Source organism: Nerophis ophidion, linkage group LG02 (genome assembly GCF_033978795.1).
Source record: "Nerophis ophidion isolate RoL-2023_Sa linkage group LG02, RoL_Noph_v1.0, whole genome shotgun sequence".
Classification (NCBI taxonomy): Eukaryota; Metazoa; Chordata; class Actinopteri; order Syngnathiformes; family Syngnathidae; genus Nerophis; species Nerophis ophidion.
This window is the reverse complement of record NC_084612.1, coordinates 6,602,667-6,629,260: the sequence shown is the minus strand read 5'-3', so window position 1 is coordinate 6,629,260 and position 26,594 is coordinate 6,602,667. Positions and strand designations below refer to the sequence as shown.

Here is a 26,594-nt window from a genome sequence, read left to right as displayed (position 1 = left end):
CCACATTTCAAATTATAAATGGAAACTGTGGACGTGGTGTCCTCCGGAACAAAGAGGAAAATAACCATTCGGATTGTTATAGGCGCAAAGTTCAAAAGCCAGCATCTGTGATGGTATGGGGGTGTATTAGTGCCCAAGGCATGAGTAACTTACACATCTCTGAAGGCACCATTAATGCTGAAAGGTCCACACAGGTTTTGGAGCAACATATGTTGTCATCCAAGCAACTTTATCATGGATGCCCTTGCTTATTTCAACAAAACAATGCCAAGCCACGTGTTACAACAGCGTGGCTTCGTAGTAAAAGAGTGCGGGTACTTTCCTGGTCCGCCTTCAGTCCAGACATGTCTCCCATCAAAACTGTTTGGCGCATTATGAAGCGTAAAATACGACAAGACCCCGGACTGTTGAACAACTTAAGCTGTACATCAAGCAAGAATGGTAAAGAATTCCACTTTCAAAGCTTCAACAATTAGTTTCCTCAGTTCCCAAACTGGCAGTGGTTTTCTGAAGTGTTCTTGAGCCCATGTGGTGATATCCTTTACACACCAAAGTCGCTTTTTGATGCAGTACTGCCTGAGGGATCAAAAGTCCCTAATATAATTGCTTAGGTGCAGTGATTTCTCCATATTCTTTGAAACCTTTAATATTATGGACCGTAGATGGTGAAATGACTAAATTCTTTGCAATAGCTCGTTCAGAAAAGTTGTTCTTAAACTGTTGGACAATTTGCTCACACATTTGTTCACAAAGTGGTGACCCTCGCCCCATCCTTGTTTGTGAATGACTGAGCATTTCATGGAAGCTGCTTTTATACCCAATCATGGCACCCACCTGTTCCCAATTAGCCTGTTCGCCTGTGGGATGTTCCAAATAAGTGTTTGATGAGCATTCTTCAACTTTCTCAGTGTTTCTTGTCACTAGTTAGTTAAATTATTCACCCAAGGATCTGTAGTTATTAGAGAGTTCCGGTCGGACAGTTTTTCACAGGACACATTTACGCCGCTATTGCACTAGTGAGCCATGAATGAGGAGATGCTGCGCCGTTATTGATTGAAGTAAAGTCTGAATGTCATAAAAACAGTTAGCTCCATCTTTTGACGCTTCTTCCACTCCCGTCCTTGCATGCTACACCGCTACAACAAAGATGACGGGGAGAAATAAGACCGCCCACAAAACGGCGAATCCACAAGCGACTGTCAGAAAGCGGCTTGTAGATTATCTGTAAAACATATTCTATGCAACATTCTGACCAAAGAACCATTACATGTTATGTAGACCACAAGGAAGTGTTTTACATTAAGAAAAAAAAACAAAAAACAGACCCCTTTAATGCGCCCTATAATCCGGTGCAGCTTTTGTAAGAAAATCGACCTGACTAGACCTCCTCATCGCCAGTGCTCTCTATGGTCCGGAAAATACGGTACGCGAGTATTCACAGCCTTTGCTAATTATGTTGACGCACATATGGCAGCAAATACAGTCAGAAGTTTTTTGGAATATGACACATCTATCCTTGTCATCACGTCAATATTTTCCAATTACAATAGTTCTCGAAGTATCACCTCAAATACTTAGCTTTGCTTCCAAATTCTGGTGAAAAATGTATATGGCGGTTATTCACTTAAAAAATATATATATCAAAAGTAGGGATGCCCGATAATATCGTGCCGATATTATTGGCCAATAAATGCATTAAAATGTAATATCGGAAATTATCGGTATCGGTTTCAAAAAGTAAAATGTATGACTTTTTAAAACGCCGCTGTGTACAGGGACGTATGGAGAAGTACAGAGCGCCAATAAACCTTAAAGGCACTGCCTTTGCGTGCCGGCCCAATCACATAATATCTACGGCTTTTCACACACACAAGTGAATGCAAGGCATACTTGGTCAACAGCCATACAGGTCACACTGAGGGTGGCCATATAAACAACTTTAACACTTTTACAAATATGCGCCACACTGTGAACCCACACCAAACAAGAATGACAAACACTTTTCGGGAGAACATCCGCACCGTAACACAACATAAACACAACAGAACAAATACCCAGAATCCCTTGCAGCACTAACTCTTCCGGGACGTTACAATATACACCCCCCTCCCCGCCCACCTCAACCTCCAAATGCTCTCACAGGGAGAGCATGTCCAAAATTCCAAGCTGCTGTTTTGAGGCATGTTAAAAAAAATAATGCACTTTGTGGCTTTTATATGGCAGTGCCATGTTGGCATTTTTTTTCCATCACTTGAGTTGATTTATTTTGGAAAACCTTGTTACATTGTTTAATGCATCCAGCGGGGCATCACAACAAAATTAGGTATAATAATGTGTTAATTCCACCACTGTGTATATATATATATATATATATATATATATATATATATATATATATATATATATATATATATATATATATATATATATATATATATATATATATATATATATATATATATGTATATCAGTTGATATGAGGAATACAGGGCACCGGTGGAGGACTTTGTCACATGGTGTGGAAAGAACCACCACCAGCTCAATGTGACGAAGACCAAGGAGCTGGTTGCGGACCTGGGAAGGAGGAGGAGTACTCCGGCGACCCCGGTTTCCATCAGGGGGGTCGATGTCGACATGGTTGAGGATTATAAATACCTCGGAGTACACATCGACAACAAGCTGAATGGGTCAAAACACGCTGAGGCCCTCTACAAGAAGGGACAGAGCCGCCTATACTTCCTCAGGAGGCTAGGATCCTTCAACGTCTGATGATGTTGAAGATGTTCTACGAGTCGGTGGTGGCGAGCACTTTCTTGTATGCCGTGGCTTGCTGGGGCAGCGGGCTGAGAGTGAGGGACGCAAACTGCCTGGACAAGTTGGTAGAGAAGGCTAGTAATGTGGTGGGAGTGGAGCGGGACTCTCTAGCGGTGGTGTCAGAGGAGAAGTCTAGCAAAACTCCTAGCCATTATGGACAACACCTCCCACCCACTACACTCGGACCTTGCGGAGAGAATGAGCATGTTCAGTGGAAGGCTCAGACTCCCTAAATGCAACACGGAACGACACAGGAGGTCCTTCATACAGACAGCCATCAGACAGTATAATGCATATGTTCCTTGACTGCACTTAAATGTAGAATATATTTATATTATTCATATATTACATAAATATGTCATATTATTTATTATTATTATTGTTTATTGTGAGCGAACTGTGGTGCTGAATTTCCCCCAGGGATCAATAAAATACTTTCTATTTTATTATATTCTATTCTATATTGGAATCGGTAATTAAGAGTCGGACAATATCGGAATATCGGCAAAAAAGCCATTATCGGACATCTCTAATCAAAAGTACAAAAAAATGCCGGATTTTCCTGTATACGTCCAGCGGTACTTGCAGCACAATCTGAGAAACACGATTTTAAGACATTTTATTACAAATAATTGGGGAGGAAAAAGCAGGTTATTGGACAACATTTTAATGAACAAGATTTAGCTCTGCTGTGTTGTAGCAGAAAATACATAGGCTGACTTATGTCTCTTCAGTGAGCAACACAAATTTCAGTCAGTTAATAAAGTTTATACATCCCATTTTTCCAAACAGAATGATTCAACTGCAGGCATATCCAACAACTTAATTATTCCTAAAACAAGCTATTGTATCATACAAAGATCCATGTTTGCCCAACATGAACACTCGGCCAATTGTATTAAAACTATGCAGTAATACACATAAATTTGTGTATTTCTGATTTGCATGTCATGATCAAGACTTTATAAAAGAGGAAGCCGGCCCAACAAGGACTTTTAGCACAAATTGTGCTCTCTAAATAAAAGTGTTTAGCCCTCTGATGGTCATCTCACAAAATGCAAGCCTAAGTTTCACTTCTGCATCTTCCAACTTGGGCATGCTCTTGTTGCTAAAAGAGGATCAAATCCACTTTCTTCACAGCAAACATCTCCATGTACAATATAAAGCAAGAAAACCAAACACAAACATATGTTGGCTCCCAACATGATAATAAATAATGTGTGTGTACTCTTTCATTTCTTCACCACAGTCTCCAAGTAGCCCACAAATCTTCTTAGGTTGACTTTGACGTTGTTCAGCACGCACAGCTGCTGAGGGCTGTAGGCGTCTCTTCCCGCTTTACGAAGCTGCTTGGACAAAAGATTTTGGAAAAAAAATAAAAAATAAAAAATCACAAACAGGCGGCCACAATGTATCCCACTGGGTATTATTCCAACTGTTGACAATAATACTGTTTGTGCCATAGGCGTCCAATTTAGCTTTTCAATGGTCAACCCAGAATCTAATAAATGTCAGTACTTTATCAACGATAAAAGGACCGTTTTTCCACCACGATGAGGTATCATGATAAAATGATAATTTATGTATTACTAAATAACCTCTCAATTGTATAGTTTTTAAAAATCTAGAAATGTTCGATAATATCGGACTTCCGATAATATCAGCTAATAAATGCTTTAAAATGTAATATCGGAAATTATCGCTATCGGTCTCAGAAAGTAAAATGTATATCTTTTTAAAACTCCGCTGTACGGAGTGGTGCACGGACGTAGGGAGAAGTACAGAGCGCCAATAAACCTTAAAGGCACTGCGTTCTCGTGACGGCCCAATCACATAATATCTACGGCTTTTCACACACACAAGTGAATGCAATGAATACTTGGTCAACAGCCATACAGGTCACACTGAGGGTGGCCGTATAAACAACTTTAACACTGTTACAAATATGCGCCACACTATGAACCTACACCAAACAAGAATGACAAACACATTTCGGGAGAACACCCACACCGTAACACAACAGAACACATACCCAGAACCCCTTGCAGCACTAACTCTTCTGAGATGCTACAATATACACCCCCTTCCCCCCGCTACCTCCAAAGTCCCCCCCACCTCTACACCCTCATGCTCTCTCAGGGAGAGCATGTCCAAAATTCCAAGCTGCTGTTTTGAGGAATGTTAAAAAAAATAATGCACTATGTGACCTCAAAATAAATGTGGCAGTGCCATGTTGGCATTTTTTTACATATCTTGAGTTGATTTATTTTGGAAAACCTTATTACATTGTTTAATGCATCCAGCGGGGGGCATCACAACAAAATTAGGCATAATAATGTGTTAATTCCACAACTGTATATATCGGTATCGGTTGATATCGGAATCGGTAATTAGGAGTTGGACATTATCGGAATATGGCATATCAGCAAAAAAGCCATTATCGGACATCTGTAAAAAAAAAAATCCATTGTTTTGGCAGGGAATATTCAGAAAAATGTGTCTTCCCACCTGAATAGCTTGTGCAAACGTCAGATTTTTTTTTTTTTAGAAAAGAGTTGTTTCAAAATAAAAAACTTAGAGAATAGGGAATGCTTCTGAACAATACGTTTTATTAAAAATGCCAATCTCCATGACAGAGGAAAGGCTCCATCATAACTGCAACCTAAGACACAAGAGTCAATATTTTCCCCCAAGTTCTGGCCCAAGATTGTCATCAACAAACTTCAGGACCTTGATACATCAAAGGCAAATGACCACAGTTTGGACGAGCTGCGGTCCAGAGCTTTCTCCTATTCTTTCCAAACTTTTTAACATATTCCTTACTAGCAACACAGTACCAACAGGATGGAAAATGGTTCAGGTTATAACAGGGCCTAAGAAGGGAAACAAGACCTATTAAACTACCGACCCTTTTCTCTCCTACCAATCATTTTGGAGGTTATTAAAAGCATCATAACATCCATAGACATCTGGACAACAACAACCTTCTCAGCAATACTCAAAACGGTAAATATGGTAAGTAATGTATTTGATCGACATAACGAGTGCCCTCCTGCTGTGATCCTGACGCTAATGAGAAAAAAGATAAGTTTGTTTGCAGTTGATTTCCTACTAAAAAATATTAGTCTGTCATCTACATTGCACTTCTGCAGTTGTTTTTATGCTGTGAAGTTCATATTTTGTCTCATTTAGCTAAATATTTCTCTGTTGTTCAGCAATGTTTGCTAGCAATATCAAAATTCAGTATAAGCTGTTGGGCCTCCGAGAGATTAGGTCATCTAGTTTAATAATACTATTCAAGATATCTTCTTGATGCTAACAAATATCATCAAAGACGCTATAATGTGGTCATCTGTGTCGAATAAAGCACTTTTCTTTATGGCACAACAACAACAACAACAACAACAAAAACATAAGCTTTTAGTTTCTGTTATGAAAATGGACAATGCAAATACGGTGTATTCACCAGCAATTATAATATTCATTACTACGACTTAACATGAGGTTAGTTCATTTGCACAAGCAGGTCTTCGTATTTATATTCAGGCATAGCAACCACAAAAAAACCAACTAATGCAATCCTTTGTCTTTTCTTTATATTTTGTTCTGCTCTCAAACTACTACTTATATAGTACATAATAAACTTGTTTGCATCACAGAAAGTTTCTCAAACAAATCAAATGTTCAAACAAACAATTTACAAAGTAATCACTACAGACACAAGCATGGTCCGATTATAATCTACAAGATGATTAAATTGGTATTTTTAAAAGCCATTTCCATCAACGCACTTTCGTTTTTTTCCCTGACTTTATTACTACCTTTATGAACCACTTCTTTCTCTCTATTTGAATGACTGGAACACCCAAGAACAGAACAGCACTATGGCATTTTCTGCTCAAACTCTACACTCACTCTCAGTTGTTGTTAATGCTAGGCTCAAGCTGCTTGACCATCGTGTAAATTAAGCCTCAAAGAAGAAAAACGGACATGACGGCATATGCAACCCTGCAACAGCAGTGCAAAAGCCCTTGGGAAATTGATTTGTTCCTAACAATAATAATACAAAAGCGTATGTGATGCAGACAATTAAAAGAACAAATAAATAAAATAATGGCTAAATGATCAAGATTTAAAAATATATATACAAATTATCCTAATAATGGTATTATTATCATACACTATATAACTATAACAATAGCCACATTTATATAAAGTTTTTTAAAATATATATGCATATATTTTACAGATATAAGTACAGAATTATATTTATATAATTAGTCATTATTTATAATTTGTGAAAAAATGTGGTGTGTGTAAAATAAACAGTAATTGCTCTGGTAATAAATAAAAATAAAAAAACACAAAACCAATTCAGGCGTATTCAACAGCACCTGTGCTGATTGTAGCCATGTGGTGCACCTCAATTCCACCGAATTCTCATAAATCTTAATGATCCACTAGTCGATAAATATGTAAAACCTCTGGATAATATAAATGCAAAATAAGGATGAATAGAGGTCAATGTAGATTTAGAACAAGAGAAAAATCTACCTTGGCTTTAAAGACAGGCTGAAGCGTCCTCAAAGCAGGAAGTAGCTGGATGTTCTTCGCCGCCGTCTCCGCTTCGTCTCCGTCCGCGAACACGTCAAAAAGGGCATCCAGGGCCTCACCGTTGACCACCAGCTCGGCGTCCTTGGTGGCGACTTGGAGCAGACCGTTACCGATCATCTATAGACAAAAAGTGTCTTTTAAAAAAAACATCCCCAAAAAAAAAAAAGCGAGGTATTAAAAAGATATGCAGAGAAAAAAACAGAGCGCCACCTGAAGGTTTTCAGCCGAGCCTTTCTCTTTGGCCAGCGTGCTGCCGGTGATGCCCAAGATGGCGACAGCGTTGACCCGTACGCTGATGATATCAGAGCAGGCGGCGGCTTCGCTGAGACTCATCAGCTGCTGCAGGCTTATGACCTACAAAAATACAAACATGTAATACTAACAGTAAATAGGAGTTCATTTTCCACCATGACTCATTACCTGAGGGATGTTTTTGGAAGCAGTCATCTGCAGAAGGGAGCGCATTGCACTGATGACGGACTCCAGGAACTCCTCATCTTTAGGGATCTCTACAGTGAGGAAGTAAAAACATCATAAGAGCTTTATCAGAAATGGGATAAGTCTTGCTTGACACCATCATCAAACTAGTGACAATATGGATCATTGTATCGAGTTTATTCCCATTTTACAGTTCAGTGGTATCTCAACTTAAGAGTGGTTTGAGATAAGCGCAGTCTGTCGGCTAAGATCCGTCCAAAACATCCGGTCGTACTCGCTGGCATTAGCTTAAAGGCCTACTGAAATGAGATTTTCCTATTTAAATGGGGATAGCAGGTCCATTCTATGTGTCATACTTCATCATTTTGCGATATTGCCATATTTTTGCTGAAAGGATTTAGTAGAAAAAAAATCGACGATGAAGTTCGCAACTTTTGGTCGCTAATAAAAAAGCCTTGCCTGTACCGGAAGTAGAAGACGATTTGCGCGTGACGTCACGGGTTGTGGAGCTACTCACATCCTCACATTGTTTACAATCATGGCCACCAGCAGCGAGAGCGATTCGGACCGAGAAAGTGACGATTTCCCCATTAATTTGAGCGAGAATGAAAGATTCGTGGATGAGGATAGTGAGAGTAAAGAACAAGGAGAAAAGAAAAAAAGAAAAGAAAAAAAAGACAGGGCAGCGGGAGCGATTCAGATGTTATTAGACACATTTACTAGGATAATTCAGGAAAATCCCTTATCTGCTTATTGTGCTACTAGTGTTGTAGTGAGATTATATGGTACCTGAAAGTCGGAGGGTTGTGGCCACGGGTGTGGTGACCGCCAGTGTCTCTGAGGGAAGCCACAGAGGAGGCAAGAGAGTCGCAGCTGCCTGTTTGACATGTCTACGGTAAAAGCGACTTATTACCACAATTTTCTCACCGAAACCTGCCAATTGACCTGGTTGGGATCCATGTTCACTTGACCGCTCTGTTCCATAGTAAAGCTTCACCTTCGGGAATGTAAACAAGGAAACACCGGCTGTGTTTGTGTTGCTAAAGGCAGCCGCAATACACCGCTTCCCACCTCCATCTTTCTACTTTGACTTCTCCATTATTAATTGAACAAATCGCAAAAGATTCAGAAACACAGATGTCCAGAATACTGTGTAATTATGCGTTTAAAGCAGACTACTTATGGCTTGGATGGGGCTGGAAAAAAATGTCCGCTACAATCAGAGACGTCACGCGCACGCGTCATCATACCGACGTTTTCAACAGGATACTACGCGCAAAATTTAAAATTGCAATTTAGTAAACTAAAAAGGCCGTATTGGCATGTGTTGCAAAGTTAATATTTCATCATTGATATATAAACTATCAGACTGCGTGGTCGGTAGTAGTGGGTTTCAGTTGGCCTTTAAAGATAGAGAATGACATTTTTTGTTTAGTAAGGCAGTGAATTTTATGTCACCACAGGATTCGATTTGATTCTTTGGGGTAGATTTAGAATCGACTCTCGATTCGAACCGATTCTCTGAATCAATACTTTTTTAATAGCATTGAGTGACAGTTCTATGATTAATTACACTCCTCCATAAAACACACTAACGAGTGAGAAATGTTTATATAACTTAAAATAAAACTGGTTTTGTTTAATAAAATTTTACCTAAACATCTAATAAACTTAAATACACATAAGACATCAAGAGAAGTATCCAACACTTCTCTTTTATAAAAGTAAATCTGTACAGCAAATATGGGCATCTACATTGCTGGGCAGGACATGAAAGGAAAAAAAAATATATATATATATATATATATATATATATATATATATATATATATATATATATATACACTTATACATACACACACCGTATTTTTCAGACTATAAGTCGCAGTTTTTTTTCATTGTTTGGCCGGGGTTGCAATTTATACTCAGGAGCGACTTATGTGTGAAATTAACAAATTACCGTAAAATATCAAATAATATTATTTAGCTCATTCACGTAAGAGACCAGACGAATAAGATTTCATGGGATTTAGCGATTAGGAGTGACAGATTGTTTGGTAAACATATAGCATGTTCTATATGCTATAGTTATTTGAATGACTTTTACCATAATATGTTACGTTAACATACGTTCTCAGTTGGTGATTTATGCATCATATAACGTACACTTATTCAGCCTGTTGTTAACTATTCTTTATTTATTTTAAATTGCCTTACAAAAGTCTATTCTTGGTGTTGGGTTTTATCAAATAAATTTCCCCCAAAAATGTGACTTATACTCCAGTGCGACTTATATATGTTTTTTTCCTTCTTTATTATGCATTTTCGGCAGGTGCGACTAATACTCCGAAAAATACGGTAGTTTTTTGAAAGATCTATTTTTGATTGTTTTGAATCGATAGAATTGTTACAAATATAAATCTTCATACGTTCAAAAATATATTTCTTTTGAAACCCTTAATGTTTATTACTAATAAACAGGCTTAAGGAAAATTATGAATTAAAAAGTCACTTTTGTATATTACTATGTGGATCTTTGCATGCATTTCATTGCGACCTTTAAAGTAATAAAATACATAGCCAGACGTGGTACCTGCTGCTCCAAAGACCAGCGAGGACAGGTGCTGCGCCGCCTCCTGCAGGGCCGCCGCTCCTCCCAGGGAGTCGGCGTCCATGCTGGACAGGATGCTGTGGAGACACGTCAGAGCCCGCGACTGAACCCGCTGCATCCTGCCGAGGAAAACAACAAATTCAATGTTGATTATATAGAACAAAGTATTTTTATAAATCATATTGAGATAGTCAAGTTCAGGAGAAATGTAAAAAACAAGGTTTACTTCTTTACTAGACTTCCCCAGTAGGGAGTCTGTCGACACACATCCATGGCGCCCCGCGCTGGGAACTGTGTCTTTTTCAGCACCTTCAATCAAAAGTACAAATAAATAGGACTGGATACACCAGTCACATTTTACCTACAATTTATGATATTATAAATGAAACAGAGTAGTCAGTGTACAGTTTGTATGTATCACAAGCGAGCTCTGTTCCTAGACAGTAATGTAAGTCACGTTTTATACCCAAAACATAAATAAACTAACTCTTAAGTCACTCACACGCTACATGGAACAAATACCAACATGTACAACACACAAACATATTGAAGGGGACCTAAAACAATGTTTGTCTATATTTAAAACACATTGTGGTCTACATAACATGAGTTGGTTATGCTTTGCCGTAAATTTTGCTCCATTGTCACATTTAAAACCCGTTTTGGAGTCTGCTTTCAAATTTTTGGAGGCGTTCCCAAATTGCAAATAAAACCATGCCCCACCCCTCTCTGAAAGTATTGTGCAATCTTTTGTAATTGTACACAGTTTAAATATGCGTCTGCTATTTTTTTTCCTTACACGGTCAGAAATAAGTTTCATTAACATTATAAAGATTCACCTGGTCACAATAGGTACACATACACACTCACAGATCAATTCAGACTGCAGAAAAAAAAGGTGCTTTTTAGCAGCCTTTATTATGCACATGCCAGTATAATATGAAAACATTACTTAACCCTTAATTATCTTGTGTTTCCATAGACTGCATCTGGCTGAGAACTTGACATAATGTCCAAATATGGTAAATGGGTTGTACTTGAATAGCGCTTTTCTACCCCTTTTTAAAAGGAGCCCAAAGCGCTTTGACATTATTTCCACATTCGCCCATTCACACACACATTCACACACTGACGGCGGGAGCTGCCATGCAAGGCGCAAACCAGGACCCATTAGGAGCAAGGGTGAAGTGTCTTGCTCAAGGACACAACGGACGTGACTAGGATGGTAGAAGGTGGGGATTGAACCAGTAACCCTCAGATTACTGGCACACCCACTCTACCAGCTTCGCCCTGCCGTACGTCCACCTCGCTGTGACATCCCAACATAGCCAGACTGCTAAACCCTGCAAACTGACGCATCCCGAACTGCATGCAAACTCACGCCAAAGTGCATGAACTTTATGTTTTGATGCAACTTGTTTAACCACTCTATTTGGTACTCTAAGGGGATTTTATAAGTTAATTTCTTACATTTAATTGTCCAATTATTTTACGGTTATTCAATGCCGCAATGTACATGCATCCATCCATTTTCTACCACTTATCCCTCTCAGAGTACCCGGGGCGGCTGGAGCCTATCCCATTTGGATGGAAGGCGGGAAACACCCAGGAGAAGAGCATAAAAACATTTAATTTTTTTGCACTTTTTTTGCTCAAATCTCACAAATCAACTTCAGCCCTAACCTAAAATAGCAAACATGTTAACTTTTTTTTATTTTTTAGTTTAACCATTTGACAGCCTTTTGATCAAATGTCATAGTTGTCCATTAATATGAATTCGAATAAGGAGTTATTTTACTAATTTAAACATGTGACATTAGCTGATCAAAAGCTTTCAAAATTCTAAAAATGGATCAGGCGTCAGTAAAAAAACAAAAACAAAAGGTTTTTTTTTTTTTTTTTCATAGAAAAAATAACTAGTCAAATAATATTATAGGGGCCTGTAACAGAGTAGTGTATAGAGAGAGTATGGCCAACTCGGTTTCTGGTGATTTCGATTGGTCAAAAGGCACTCATGTGACTACAAGGCGCCATGACTGCTATCAACTTTCCGATGTTTGGGTCGCTTCCAAGTTAGTTTTTCGACATGGAAAAATGCCCTGTTGTGCAGCTTGGTGCTGCTCTACCTGCAAGAATTGTGGAAAGATTTTACATCACTTTCCCAGCAACCTGGAGAGAAAACAAGGGGCGGGGGGTGGGTACATCTGCGGTCCCCTCCAAGGTTTCTCATTGTGCCCATTGTGTTGAGTTTTTCTTGCCCTGATGTGGGATTTGAGCCGAAGGTGATGCTGTGGCTTGTGTAGCTCTTTGAGACACTTTTGATTAAGGGCTATATAAAGAAACTTTGATTGATTGATTAATGGCATATTTCATCAGAAAAAGGTATGTCAAAATGAAAGCAATTGCATGCATGCATCGAGCCACAGTCACACACGTCCTTGGCAGCAGCCATGGCGCCTGTTTCTTCGTTGGCCATGCTCTCTTCATTGCTTGGATTTACATGACGTCACATCCCGGCTCATTAAATATGCGTGGTGGTCCAGCCAGCGTCTGTTTTCAAAGGGTACTAGTCGCCTTTCTCAAAGAAAAATGCTCTATGCTCGCGTTGTTTTCGTCTGGATGAACGGTTCAGTCACGAAAAGGATAAACGTCTCTTTAGAGTTCCTCGAGAGGTAATCAAAAAAGGCAGAAGAGTACGATATTTTATGTGCAAAAAGTGAAATATTTTTTGGATAAAGTATAGGGATCTATTCCATTGCATAGTTAGAATTTTTTTTTGCTCGTATCTACTTTTTGCAGGATCTAGGCCCCTTTCGTACTCAGATAGTTCGCACTAGGTATGCTTCAAAACAGCCATTTTGGCTTGTTTGACCACCACTATATTTGACTTTCGTAGTAATACAAGCAATAGACCAATCTGCCCTTTAATGAATTGCTGTGCCTCCTAGTGCCAGTAGCACTCGGATCACCACCATAACCTGATAATTATTATTCGATTTAGACAATAATGCCCTGCGATGAGGTGGTGACTTGTCCAGGATGTACGCCGCCTTCCACCCGATTGTAGCTGAGATAGGCTCCAGCACCCCCCGCGACCCCGAAGGGAATAAGCGGTAGAGAATTGATGGATGGATGGATTTAGACAATAATGACTGTTGACTCATTTTCAGTGGAAGTAAATCCATACTGCTAATAAAGCTGTACACTGACTACTCTCAGTAAACTTTCCTTTCTATGGTACAATTTCTTGAAAGTTACACTGGCGTATCGCATCAGTATGAATCTGGAACTTCGTATTTGCCTTTTGGGGGATGTTGTGGTTGATAAGGGCCCCGTGAACCTCAGCCGACAAACACAGTGGAGACATGGGATTGGAGAATTCATCTGCAGCCGTTTCGCTTTCGTCGCTGCTCGACGACTCCTCCCACTCGTCGTCAGACGGATCTGAACAGGCGACATGTACAATATCGGGTCATGATACAGTACAGTATATGTCCGTTACACCTTTCTTCCAAGAATGTGTCAATGTCTTGTTGAACCCGATGGAAATAAAAAAAAATAAAAAATGGGTGGCTATGTCAAACACAATTGTGTCGCCGGGGTAGCGGGGCCCGGGGCCGTGAGGCCTCAACGCTCACCGTCAGAACAGCACATGTTGACGATGATCTCCAGAGACGTCTGCTGGGCTGTCAGCAAGGCCGCCGCCTCCCGCAGTTCCTCCTTCTCCCTCTGGACACAAACAAGCGAGTCAACAACTTGGCAAAGACAAACAACCGCTATCGCAAGCCGCAGACTGACTGGGATTGTTCAGCCAATTAAAACATAACCGTCAGTGCGAGTGTGTGTGTGTGTGTGAGACGCTGACACACAACACCAGGCAGCCTGAATAGATATTCAGGCTTTGTGCTGCAGCGTGGCAAACATCAGCTTGTTTGCTTACTTGGGGTTGTGACTTTGACTGAGCTGACGGGGACATTTGTGTCTCGCATGTCGAGGTACTTGTCCCTGTGGACCTGCCAAAGAGGGCAGACTCTGCTTCCCACCCGCTCTTGTGCCCCCTGAACCCAAGTTCGCCAAGGCTGGTTTGAGCTGCAGGATGGATTTGTTCCTCAAATTGCTCATCAGTAGGGCTGCAACTATTGATTATTTTGATAGTCAATCAGTCAACGATTATCTTAATCAGTCAACGATTATCTTAACGTTTAGTCGGATAATGAAGCGTACACATATTAGCTTCCCCCCATCGACTTCTAAATGCTTAAGTTATTTTAGGTGTGAGCCTACCAACAACAAAGATGACAAATTCATTCATAAGTATCTATTTCCGTATTTTCCGCTCTATAAGGCGCACCTAAGAACCTCCAATTTTGTCAAAAGCTGACAGTGCGCCTTATAATCCGGTGCGCCTTATATATGGACCAAAAATAAGCCACAACAGGTCTCGCAACTACGGGATGCATAACGTAACCCCAGCCTCTACCGTAGTGTCTATTCTATGCGCCTTATAATGTGGTGCGCCTTATATATGAACAAAGTTTTAAAATAGGCCATTTATTGAAGGTGCGCCTTTTAATCCGGTGTGCCTTATAGTGCGGAAAATACGGTACTGTAACTGTGCAGCTCATTCAGTTGTTCCAAACATTAAAATGACTATTAAAATGTTGTCCATTTAAAAGAAATCATACTTTTCTTGTCGTTGGCTGTTAAAGTGTCCCAACTTGTCAGATTACCTACATAGACGTCTCATGTCCAGGTGAGACACATGATTGATGTTTTACAAAAAACTTAAAGGGAGCAGGGAAGTGAAGAAACAGCAGACCGCACGATGAGGTAAACATATGGTCACACGGAAGTAATTACGTCGGCGCTATAAATAGTTTGTCTGCGTTAGAGCTTATAATAACATTACTAATACTTGGTGTAGATTCCTAATGAAGCCTTAGCTTGACGCTCCTCTACTTTCTCCTGCTCAGCTTGCTGCAGCAACAACAAACAAAACGCCAAATGCTCCTCTTCGTTTTGTATAGTTTACTTATCAATTCAATCCTTCAAAAACGTAAAACAATAACGATGTGGGACCAAATGAATGGCAAAATAAAGCTGGTTTGTTAAAGTAACAAAGAGTTAGAAAAAGTAAGAGTGAGGTCAAAAAAACTGTGTGGCTCGATTCCACCACACCTGACTGCCATTACCCATAACACCTTGCGTCCAAAAAACATCTTACACAACAGATCCTTCTGCCATATATGCAATTAAAACAGTTAAGTCATCAAATTATTTAGAGATATGTAATAATTACAAATAAAGTGAGCCTTATAATTACTCTACGCATTCAATATACACATTTTTGTATTATACAAATAAAGTAAATAGTCCCCTTTTGGCTGAGTAAACATAAAGCACCTTCCATAAAATGTAAATTAACTTAAACAGCATTTAGGCTCCTACGCTTGATAAGTATTCAAGAAATGTAAATTGAACATTGTTGGTGCTTTTTGAATCGTTATTTATCGGATGTTATGGGCGGAATAGTGGAGCTCTCCTTGGCTCTAATTGACTTTTATTTAATATTGAGAATGCATAAAAAAAACCCTCCATCCATTGTCATGTCTTTCATAATGATTGTGAACAATGGGCAAAATTTACAAAAAAGTGCAGTTCCCCTTAAACTCTTGGCAGGTTTAGCACACTAATACAGTGGTTCTCAAATGGGGGTATGCGTAACCCTGGTGGTACTTGAAGGTATACGGAGGCGTACGTGAATTTTTTTTTTAATATTCTAAAAATAGGAACAATTCAAAAATCCTTTATAAATATATTTATTGAATAATACTTAAACAAAATATAAATGTAAGTTCATAAATTGTGAAAAGAAATGCAACAATGCAATATTCAGTGTTGACAGCTGGATATTTTGTGAACATGTTCCATAAATATTGATGTTAAAGATTTCTTTTTTTGTAAAGAAATGTTTAGAATTGAGTTCATGAATCCAGATAGATCTCTATTACAATCTCCAAAGAGGGCACTTTAAGTTGATTACTTCTACGTTTAGAAATCTTTATTAATAATTGAATCATTTGTTTATATTTCAACAGGTTTTTAGTTATTTTTATATCTTTTTTTCCAAATAGTTCAAGAAAGACCACTACAAATGAGCAATGTTTTGCACTGTTATACAATTTAATAAATCAGAAACTGAATTTTTTCAACCAAAAATGCCTAGCTGTGATTAGGGGGTACTTGTATTGAAGGTTCACAGGGGGTATATCAGTGAAAAAAGGTTGAGAACCACTGCTCCAATACACTCAATGTGTAGAATTATATATTCAATAAATTCTTAACATGTTGGCTATTTAATTGATTGTATTTTTATTCTTATGATACCTCCGCATTGGTGCCTGTCTGACCCTGTGTTTGTGCACGCGAGCGGTTTGCGTTTGTTCTTGTGCGCTTTTTTACAGCAATGCAAATTGAAGCTGCTTTAAAAAACATACTTGAATTGATGTAGACAAAGTTGATCTGGCTGACTTTGGATAAAACGATAGTTATTTTTCACAAAACTTTGTCTCACACTCGTTGTTAGGGCTGCGAATCTTTGGGTGTCTCACGATTCAATTCAATATCGATTCTTGGGAGTCGCGATTAGATAATATTTCGATTTTTGCGATTCAACGCAATTCTCGATTCAAAAACGATATTTTTAAGATTCAAAACGATTCTGTATTCATTCCATACATAGGATTTCAGCAGGATCTACCCCAGTCTGCTGACATGCTAGCAGAGGAGTAGATTTAAAAAAAAAAAGCTTTTATAATTATAAAGGACAATGTTTTAACAACTGATTGCAATAATGTAAATTTGTTTTAACTACTAAACGAACCAAAAATATGACTTATTTTATCTTTGTGAAAAAATTGGACACAGTGTGTTGTCAAGCTTATGAGATGCGATGCAAGTGTAAGCCACTGTGACACTATTGTTCTTTTTTTACATTTTTTATAAATGTCTAATGATAATGTAACTGAGGGATTTTGATCACTGCTATGCTGAAATTATAACTAATATTGCTACTGTTGTTGATAATATTCATTTTTGTTTCGCTACTTTTGGTTTGTTCTGTGTCATGTTTGTGTCTCTTCTCAATTGCTCTGTTTATTGCAGTTCTGAGTGTTGCTGGGTCAGGTTTGGTTTTGGAATTGGATTGCATTGTTATGATATTGCTGTGTAGTGTTTTGTTTGATTGATTAAAAAAATTAAAAATAAATAAATAAATAAATAAATTTTTAAAATGACAATCGATTCTGAATCGCACAACGTATTCGATTCATTCGGATTCTAATCGATATTTTCCCTCACCCCTACTCGTTAGCTAGCGAGCAAGGCATAAGATAACATTCTTACAGAGGTTGAGACTGCATCGTCCCTCCGAATGTCCAACATCATGTCTCCGCTTTAAATGCTCACGTATCACAGATTAGCTGCAACAAAAACAAGGTCTGCTTTGCAAAATGAGCAAGGTATTCATGTTTTTAACAAGAATTAGATGAAACATCCTCACACTTTACATGTTATCACTGGCCATGTTTTTGCAAGTGGCGATACGGACCCGCTTCCGCCCAGAAAACACGGGTGATGACATAGCGACTATTGACAAGTATTATTGTTTGCGACAAATTTTATGTCACCTTATCGTTGCAGCCCTACTGATCAGTATCCCCACAAACAGCAGTGCACTCCATTCATACTGTTCCTAACATTGACTAAGATTTTAGGAAGTACGTAAAACAGTAAAGTCCTCCTGTCACATAGAGATTCTTTGACCAGCGTTTTGTGTACCAGGCTCTAAAAACAGCAAAACCCTCCTGTGATATATACTGGAACCTTGACTAGAATGTTATGGTAGGTCCTCAAAAACAGCATATATTTAGAGGATCTTTGGACCAACCTTTTTTGCAGGTCCTTAAAAAAAGGCACAACACTTCATATTGAGGATATTTAACTCTTTTATGTAGTAGAGAATATTTGACCAACGTTTTTGTGCTAGGGCTTCAAAAACAGCCAAATAATTTGATCATGTATAGTGGATCATTGACTAGCATTTTAATAATAGGTCCTCAAAAACAGGAAAACCCTCCCGTCATTGAGGATTATTGACTAGTGTTTAATGCAGGTCCTTAAAAACAGCACATCACTTGTGTCATATTGCGGATCTTTAACTATTTTTGTAGTGAATCCTAAAAAATGCAAAACACCCCATCATTTCATCTTTTACTAGCGTTTTTGCATTAGTCCCCAAAAACAGCTAAATATTTCTGTGATTTGGAGGATCTTTGACTTTAATATTTGTAGTAGGTACTCCAAATATAGAAAATCATCGACTTGTGGTTTGGCTGGTCCTTAATAACAAGTGTTCTGTCCTTATCATATGGAGGATTTTTTTTACTGTATTGCCTAGGTCCTAAAAATCAACAAGAGAACCCTGTGTCATTTGGAGGATCCTTGACTATGTTTGTAGTAGATCCGCAAAAACAACAGCGTTTCTGTCATATAAGGGATCTTTGACAAGTGTTTTTTTTACTATAAACGCTAACAGATTTATAGAATGCTTCTGGCATGTAAGGGATCTTTGTGTAGCATTTCTGCACTGGGTTCCTTAAAACAGCAGATCACTCCTGTTTTATAGAGCAGTGGTTCTCAAATGGGGGTACGCGTACCCCTGGGGGTACTTGAAGGTATGCCAAGGGGTACATGTGATTTTTTTTTTAATATTCTAAAAATAGCAACAATTCAAAAATCCTTTATAAATGTATCTATTGAATAATACTTCAACAAAATATGTATGTAAGTTCCTAAACTGTGGAAAAAAATTGTAACAATGCAATATTCAGTGTTGACAGCTAGATTTTTTGTGAACATGTTCCATAAGTATTGATGGTAAAGATTTTTTTTTTTGTGAAGAAATGTTTAGAATAAAGTTGATTAATCCAGATGGATCTCTATTACAATCCCCAAAGAGGGCACTTTAAATTGATGATTATTTCTATGTGTAGAAATCTTTATTTAGAATTGAATCACTTGTTTATTTTTCAACAAGTTTTTAGTTATTTTTACATCTTTTTTTCCAAATAGTTCAAGAAAGACCACTACAAATGAGCAATATTTTGCATTGTTGTACAATTGAATAAATCAGAAACTGATTACATAGTGCTGTATTTTACTTCTTTCTCTATTTTTTTCAACCAAAAATGCTTTGTACTTGAATTAAAATAATGTTCACAGGGGGTACATCGCTGAAAAAAGGTTGAGAACCACTGTCTTAGAGGATCTTTGTTTTTGTGCACAAAGTCTACAGACTAAGCAGTGTTGTTTTTAAGCCTTTTTTGACATCTTTAAAAGTCAGATCAGGCAAATGTTAATTTCTAAGCAGACCAAAGCGTAAAGGTAAAAGTAACAGACCCGCTACTTACAGGCAAGAGATCGGAATAGTCGTCTTCATCTTTTTCGTTTTTTAGATCTTGCGCTCCATCCTCGCCGTCATCCATCTCATCCACGGCAGCTTGCTCTCCTTTCGCTTGCTCTTCCATACCCGACGAGCTGAAGCGTACCTCTTGCGCTTGTCGAAGTTGAGGGATGAGTTCTCCTGCGTCCAGATCTAGGCACTGGGCCAGGGTGGCGAGCACGGCAGAGAGGGTCTGAGCCTGGCGGGCGGTAGGAAGGCTTCCCTTCACGTTCCACAGCGTTCCTGAACAGGAATGCTACAATTCAACTCCATGCCTTTTGGTTCCTACAGCAGCCTGTTGAGGCAGCCGACTATTTGTGCCTAAATTAACTGCTACATCAATTGTTGTTTACGATGACCTCATTGCCGCAGTTTGCTCCATGCTGCTAGTACAACATTAGCTCTGTTGCTGCTGTGTCCTTTTACTTACTTCTGCTCTTCACCTTTCAAGCCGTTTTTAACCTTTACACTATTTCAACCTTCTAACCCAGTGGTTCTCAAATGGGGGTACACGCACCCCTGGGGGTACTTGAAGGTATGCCAAGGGGTACGTGAGATTTAAAAAAAATATTCTAAAAATAGCAACAATTCAAAAATCCTTTATAAATATATTTATTGAATAAGACTTCAACAAAATATGAATGTACGTTCATAAACTGTGAAAAAAACAACAACAATGCAATATTCAGTGTTGACAGCTCGATTTTTTGTGGACATGTTCCATAAATACTGTTAAAGATTTATTTTTTTGTGAAGAAATGTTTAGAATTTAGTTCATGAATCCAGATGGATCTCTATTACAATCCCCAAAGAGGGCACTTTAAGTTGATGATTACTTCTATGTGTAGAAATCTTTATTTATAATTGAATCACTTGTTTATTTTTCAACAAGGTTTTAGTTATTTTCATATCTTTTTTTCCAAATAGTTCAAGAAAGACCACTACAAATGAGCAGTATTTTGCACTGTTATACAATTTAATAAATCAGAAACTGATGACATAGTGCTGTATTTTACTTCTTTATCTATTTTTTTCAATCAAAAATGCTTTTCTCTGATTAGGGTGTACTTGAATTAAAAAAATGTTCACAGGGGGTACATCACTGAAAAAAGGTTGAGAACCACTGTTCTAACCCTTTGTACATCAATCCTTTTTCTACCAATTGTCCCTTTTTGGAGTCGCGGGGGATGCTGTACCCTATCTCAGCTGCATTCGGGCGGAAGACGCAGTACACCCTGGACAAGTCGCCACCTCATCGCAGGGCCAACACAGATAGACAGACTACATTCACACTCACATTCACACACTAGAGCCAATTTAGTGTTGCCAATCAACCTATCCCCAGGTGCATGTTTTTGGAGGTGGGAAGAAGCCGGAGTACCGGAGGGAACCCATGCAGTCACGGGGAGAACATGCAAACTCCACACAGAAAGATCCCGAGCCCGGAATCGAACTAACGACTTTCGTATTGTGACGCTTTGTACAGTACACTACCATTTCAGTTCAGCTTTAGCTCTTCAACATTCAAACCATTCCAACAATCACTTTGTAAGGAGACACATTCTTAGCTGTTAGCTGCTAAAACACATACAGTCTCAGCCAGAAGGACCTGAGCTTGCGATCGACATTAAAAGGCATTAATCGACGAGGGCGATTACTTTTTCAAAGAAAACGGTCCGATAGTGATCGATCGACACGTTCCCAATTACAACATTGGTTCGGTTGCTGTGTTTTTTGTCCAATATACAGTTGAGGACAGAATTATTAGCCCTCCCATGAATATTTCTTTTGTTTTCAAGTATTTTCCAGGTGCTGCAGTGCAGTTTAAACAGAGCTTTTCCAAGCATCCTACTTTCATTTTGGATGCATTAGATATTTTTCTTTGCACACAGGAACAAAGTTATTTGACAAAAAACAAAAATAACCTGAGTCGTAATTATTAGATTCTTTGATGCTAATAGGTAATTGTGTGTCCTTTTTACTGGAGAACAGCCTACAATCTTTTGTCACAGTTTTCCACAAGTCTTACAGACAAACACCTCCTGAGCAATCCCAGCTCATTCTTCTCTGGCAAAACTCTAAAGCTCCGCAAGATTTGATGGTCTCCTCCAATACTTTGGTCTTCAATTCTGCTCAATTCTGCCCAAAGTTTCTTGATTGGATTGAAGTCGGGGCTTTATGCAGGCCATTCTTTTTAAATGTTTTTATCCTTTTTTGTACTTACTGTATACCAAGGTCTGTCTGGCTGGCTAAGATAGAATATTGATATTATGTGATCGATCTCCAGCTAACTTAATGCATATATTTTGGCTTTGCCCTTTCCTGTGCAGTTATTGGACTGAAATTTTTAATACTTTGTTTTTGGTAATTTGTGAAAAGATCGAATCAAATCTTCTGTGCGGACTATTTGGGGTTTCATGCACACCTGTGAAGTGAAAAACAATTCTCAGAGGGAATGCCAAGAGTGTGCAAAGCAGTAATCAGAGCAAAGGGTGGCCATGTTGAAGAAACTACAATATAAAACAGGTTTTCAGTTATTTCACCTTTTTTTTGTTTAGTACATAACTCTACGTATTCATACATAGTTTTGATGCCTTCAGTGACGATCTACAATGTAAATAGTCATAGAAATAAAGAAAACCTATTGAATGAGAAGGTGTGTCCAAACTTTTGGCCTTTACTGTACATGATAAACAGGAAGTTGATGAGCATTTTGTCTGCTTTTGTGTATTGCTGCACCGTGTTGGGGCCATTCAAGAGTGCAGTTGTCTGTGGCTTAATGTCAATACATGCTTTTCATGTGACGTCATTCATCCGGGTCACGAAGGGTCGTACGACATTTTGAAAGGCAAACAATCGTCATGCAGGTAGCCAAAAGCACACAATATGGTAGTTTTGTGTTGGGTTAATGGGGGCACTAATCGCCGCCAAAGTTCAGTCAAACGTGGATTCTTTAGCTACGAAGGCTAACTAACCCAGAAAATAAGCGAAGATCGGCGAAGGGCATGGTTAGCCAGCATAAATACGAAAGACGAGCCCTCCCAGTCATCGAAGATATGTTCAGATCATGTTGTTACAGGTAAGCCAACGTTTTAGGCAATTTTATTTTTCTCATATTCAAACTAATTCTAGGGTATTATTTTTTTACAAGCCCAGAAAACGCAGGTTATGTCTAATCTTCTGATTCAAATCCATTTGAGGACCATTTAAATATGTACACCAGTAGTCAGTACACGATACAGATTGACAAAATTGCAACAGTTGCTTGTGCTTTGACAAATATGTGTGGATCTGTTGTGCCATTTAACTGAATGTAGCAGGCCAATTCATATGTTAAAGCTACGCAGTCAACACTCAATATAGTCTTCACCATTTGTTTACTTTTTAACAAAGTTGTGTTTAGTCTTTGTTTTAGTAAGTCCCTGTTTAATACTTATAAATGAAAATTTCTGGAAGTTAAACCATTGACTATCATGTGAATACATTTTCCAAAAAACTAAATACCAGACTTGAATTTTTGGTCGTCATGCTGTACACATCTTTCACCCAACCATTCACAAACTGGTTGTAAGCCTCGAGTGATTTGAAAGCCTTTAACTCTTCCATAGTATAAGCCAGTGGTCGGGAACCTTTTTGGCTGAGAGCCACACAAGCCAAATATTTTAAAAAGTATTTCCGTGAGAGCCATATAATATTTCTTTTTAAGACTGAATACAACTAAATGCGTGCATTTTTAAGTAAGACCAACATTTTTAGAGTATAATAAGTCTCTTATTCTTTTTAATAACATTGTTATTCTGAAGCTAACCAACAATAAATAAAATACTTCTTTCCGTTAATGCGAATTTTTGAACAGGGGTGGTAGAAACCGGATGGATGGATTAAAATGCATGAGAATGTTTTATATTTTGAACGTTATTTTTGACACTGTGATTACGAGCGGAATTATTCATTACCTACCGTTTTAAGCAATGTTAGCTAAGATTTATCTCAGAGCCAGGTGCAGTCATCAAAAGAGCCACATCTGGCTCTAGAGCCATAGGTTCCCTACCCCTGGTATAAGCACTCTTGGAACAAACCAGATAATTTAGAATGTCTATGTATGTTATAGCAGGAAGGCATTTGTGGTCAGCAGCCATTTTAGTTTTACAAACTTTGTACGGATCGATACCGATGTTTTTTGTCTTGGTGTCGTATCTTCGTATCGTTTGTTTATAGAAACCATCTCTATACTGCTTCTTTGGTGGTTTACTGGTCATTTGCGTTGGTTTTGTAAGATTACTGATACCGGTTTTGTGCAGTGGAATGAAGCGAAGCGAGTAAACAATGAAAGCTTGCCTCTAAAAATGGCAGCGCGCAAAGCATCATGGGATGGGTTAATCGACTGTGAGAACTATGTATACTTGCCTGTATTTATTTTACTAATACATGTTTATTTTGATTTGATATATAGTTTTGTGGGCCTTTCTCAGTTGCATTCGGGCGGAAGGCGGCGTACACCCTGGACAAGTCGCCACTTCATCTCAGGGCCAACACAGATAGACAGACAACATTCACATTCACACACTAGGGCCAATTTAGTGTTGCCGATCAAGCTCTCCCCAGGTGCATGTTTTTGGCGGTTGGAGGAAGCCGAAGTACCCGGAGGAAACCCACTCAGTCACGGGGAGAACATGCAAACTCCACACAGAAAGATCCCGAGCCCGGGATTGAACTCAGAACTACTCAGGACCTTCGTATTGGACCCCGAAAGGGACAAGGGTAGAAAATGGATAGATGGATTGATTGGTTATTTGTTTTGAGGAGAAAAAAAAATAACATTTGACATGAAATGTGTTTAAAAAAAACAAACGGCATTGCTCTGCATTGCACCAGCACTTGGGAAATAAAAAAAAATGAAAGGGCTAATAATTCTGTCTTCATCTTTACTTGTTAACAAATGAGCAAGTGATAAAAGACAGTCATAGAGTAAAATTTCATTAACATTGCAAATAATATGTCTGCAAGTCAAGCAACGCCTCAACTGTGGTTAAAGCATTCGAGGTAATCTACCCAATTCAATATGTTACTAAATCAAGGGGCAAAAGTACCTGACGCCAACGTCTTGAGGAGGGTGTGTGCCAAGCTGGACTGATTTGACAAGAGCACGCTGTCCAGGGCTCCGTGCACAGCACAGTTGATGCTACATAGAAGCTCGGGGTTGTCCTCTGTCACAGTGTGTAAACAATGGGCTGCAAGATGGAAGACCAGAAGTCAGTTTCAAGCTGTTAAATGAATGAAGGTGTGGTCACTGGAAGAACATCTCTTGGTATCACCCACCTGCAGATGTGGCCAGCTCCACATTGTGCGGGTGTCTCTCCAGACACTGGACCACCACGTCCAGGAGACCCGACTTGTTGAACAAAGACAGCGCCTGGTTGCTGCTCTCGCTAAAAAGGACACAACTTGAATGACTACAAGGTGGACATGTGAATGAGGCAACAGTCGTTGAAATATTTCAGGTCCCTACTCTCCCTCCTGCCGTGAACAAGAATGCGGGGGAAATGAATTCAGCAGACCGGCTTACCAGAGATTCCACAGCAGGTTTACAGCCTCATTGGCAACGCTATCCAGGGGGTTCTTCTGCTCTTTCATTGGCACCATGGCACCGTCAAAACCTGCACAGCACTGCAACGCAAAAAGTACTTTAGTTTTACACACGAGCTATGTTGACGACTGCTCAGCCAGCAATCATGAGTTGATTGCAAACAACAATACTCCAAGTGGAACATGCTTGAAGTAAAAATGCTGACTACTCAAGACTTAAACTTTTGGAGTTACAACAAAACTAAATCAGAAGGTTGCCTAACACTTAGGGCTGAACAATTATGGCAAATAATGATTAATAATCAACATTATTTTGATTGCTATTGAAATCATGATTAATAACACGATTATTCATTAATTTGAGAACATGCGTATTTATTGTACCACCAAAAGTCAACTTTAAATATACCGTATTTCCTTGAATTGCCGCAGGGCATATAGTATGCGCCTGCCTTGAATTAGTGCCGGGTCAAACTCGCTTCGCAAAATAATTAGCGCATGCTTAGTATTACCGCCTGGTCAAACTCGTGTCGTCACGAGTGACACTTCCCCTGTCATCATTTTCAAAATGGAGGAGGCTGATTTCAATACCGGTAATTTGAAATCGCATACAGGGAAGAAGATTGAGAGTTATTCAGTAGGATTTAAGGTCCAAGCTTACATCACACTCAAATTTTTACTGCATGCCTTTGGTAAGTGCCGGAGTAAGAAGAGGTTTTAAAATAATTAGCGCATGCTTACTTTTACCGCATGCCTTTGGTAAGCGCAGGAGTCAGAAGAGGTTTTAAATTAATTAGCGCCCCGGCGGAAATACGGTAATTTAATAGAACAACAAATATAAATAAGTAACAAATAAACAAGTGATAACAATAGTAACAACAACAAAAATAGCAAGATATCAAAATAACATCTAGTTTTTCCATTTTAATATTTTCTTATTCCGTTTTTTAACCTTTTACACTAATTTTACAGTGCTTCTTGTGTCATAAATACCATTTTATAAAATGTAAAAATCCTCACATATACTGG

At 38.8% G+C, this 26,594-nt stretch overlaps 1 protein-coding gene across 1 annotated transcript in view; it reads right to left on the bottom strand.

Moving 5' to 3' along the window:
- Positions 1-3,416: 3,416 nt before the first annotated feature.
- heatr3 (HEAT repeat containing 3) overlaps positions 3,417-26,594 on the bottom strand; it is a 39,182-nt gene continuing 16,004 nt past the window's right edge. Inside the window, exons 4-15 of the mRNA XM_061876901.1 lie at positions 25,546-25,646; positions 25,299-25,408; positions 25,070-25,210; positions 19,948-20,222; positions 14,116-14,206; positions 13,779-13,921; positions 10,704-10,786; positions 10,460-10,596; positions 7,849-7,937; positions 7,639-7,782; positions 7,369-7,545; positions 3,417-4,160 (exon numbers count right to left, since the gene is read on the bottom strand). Coding sequence (XP_061732885.1) covers positions 4,047-4,160; positions 7,369-7,545; positions 7,639-7,782; positions 7,849-7,937; positions 10,460-10,596; positions 10,704-10,786; positions 13,779-13,921; positions 14,116-14,206; positions 19,948-20,222; positions 25,070-25,210; positions 25,299-25,408; positions 25,546-25,646 — 1,605 coding nt within the window. The 3' untranslated portion in view covers positions 3,417-4,046. The remainder of the gene's footprint in view (positions 4,161-7,368; positions 7,546-7,638; positions 7,783-7,848; positions 7,938-10,459; positions 10,597-10,703; positions 10,787-13,778; positions 13,922-14,115; positions 14,207-19,947; positions 20,223-25,069; positions 25,211-25,298; positions 25,409-25,545; positions 25,647-26,594) is intronic.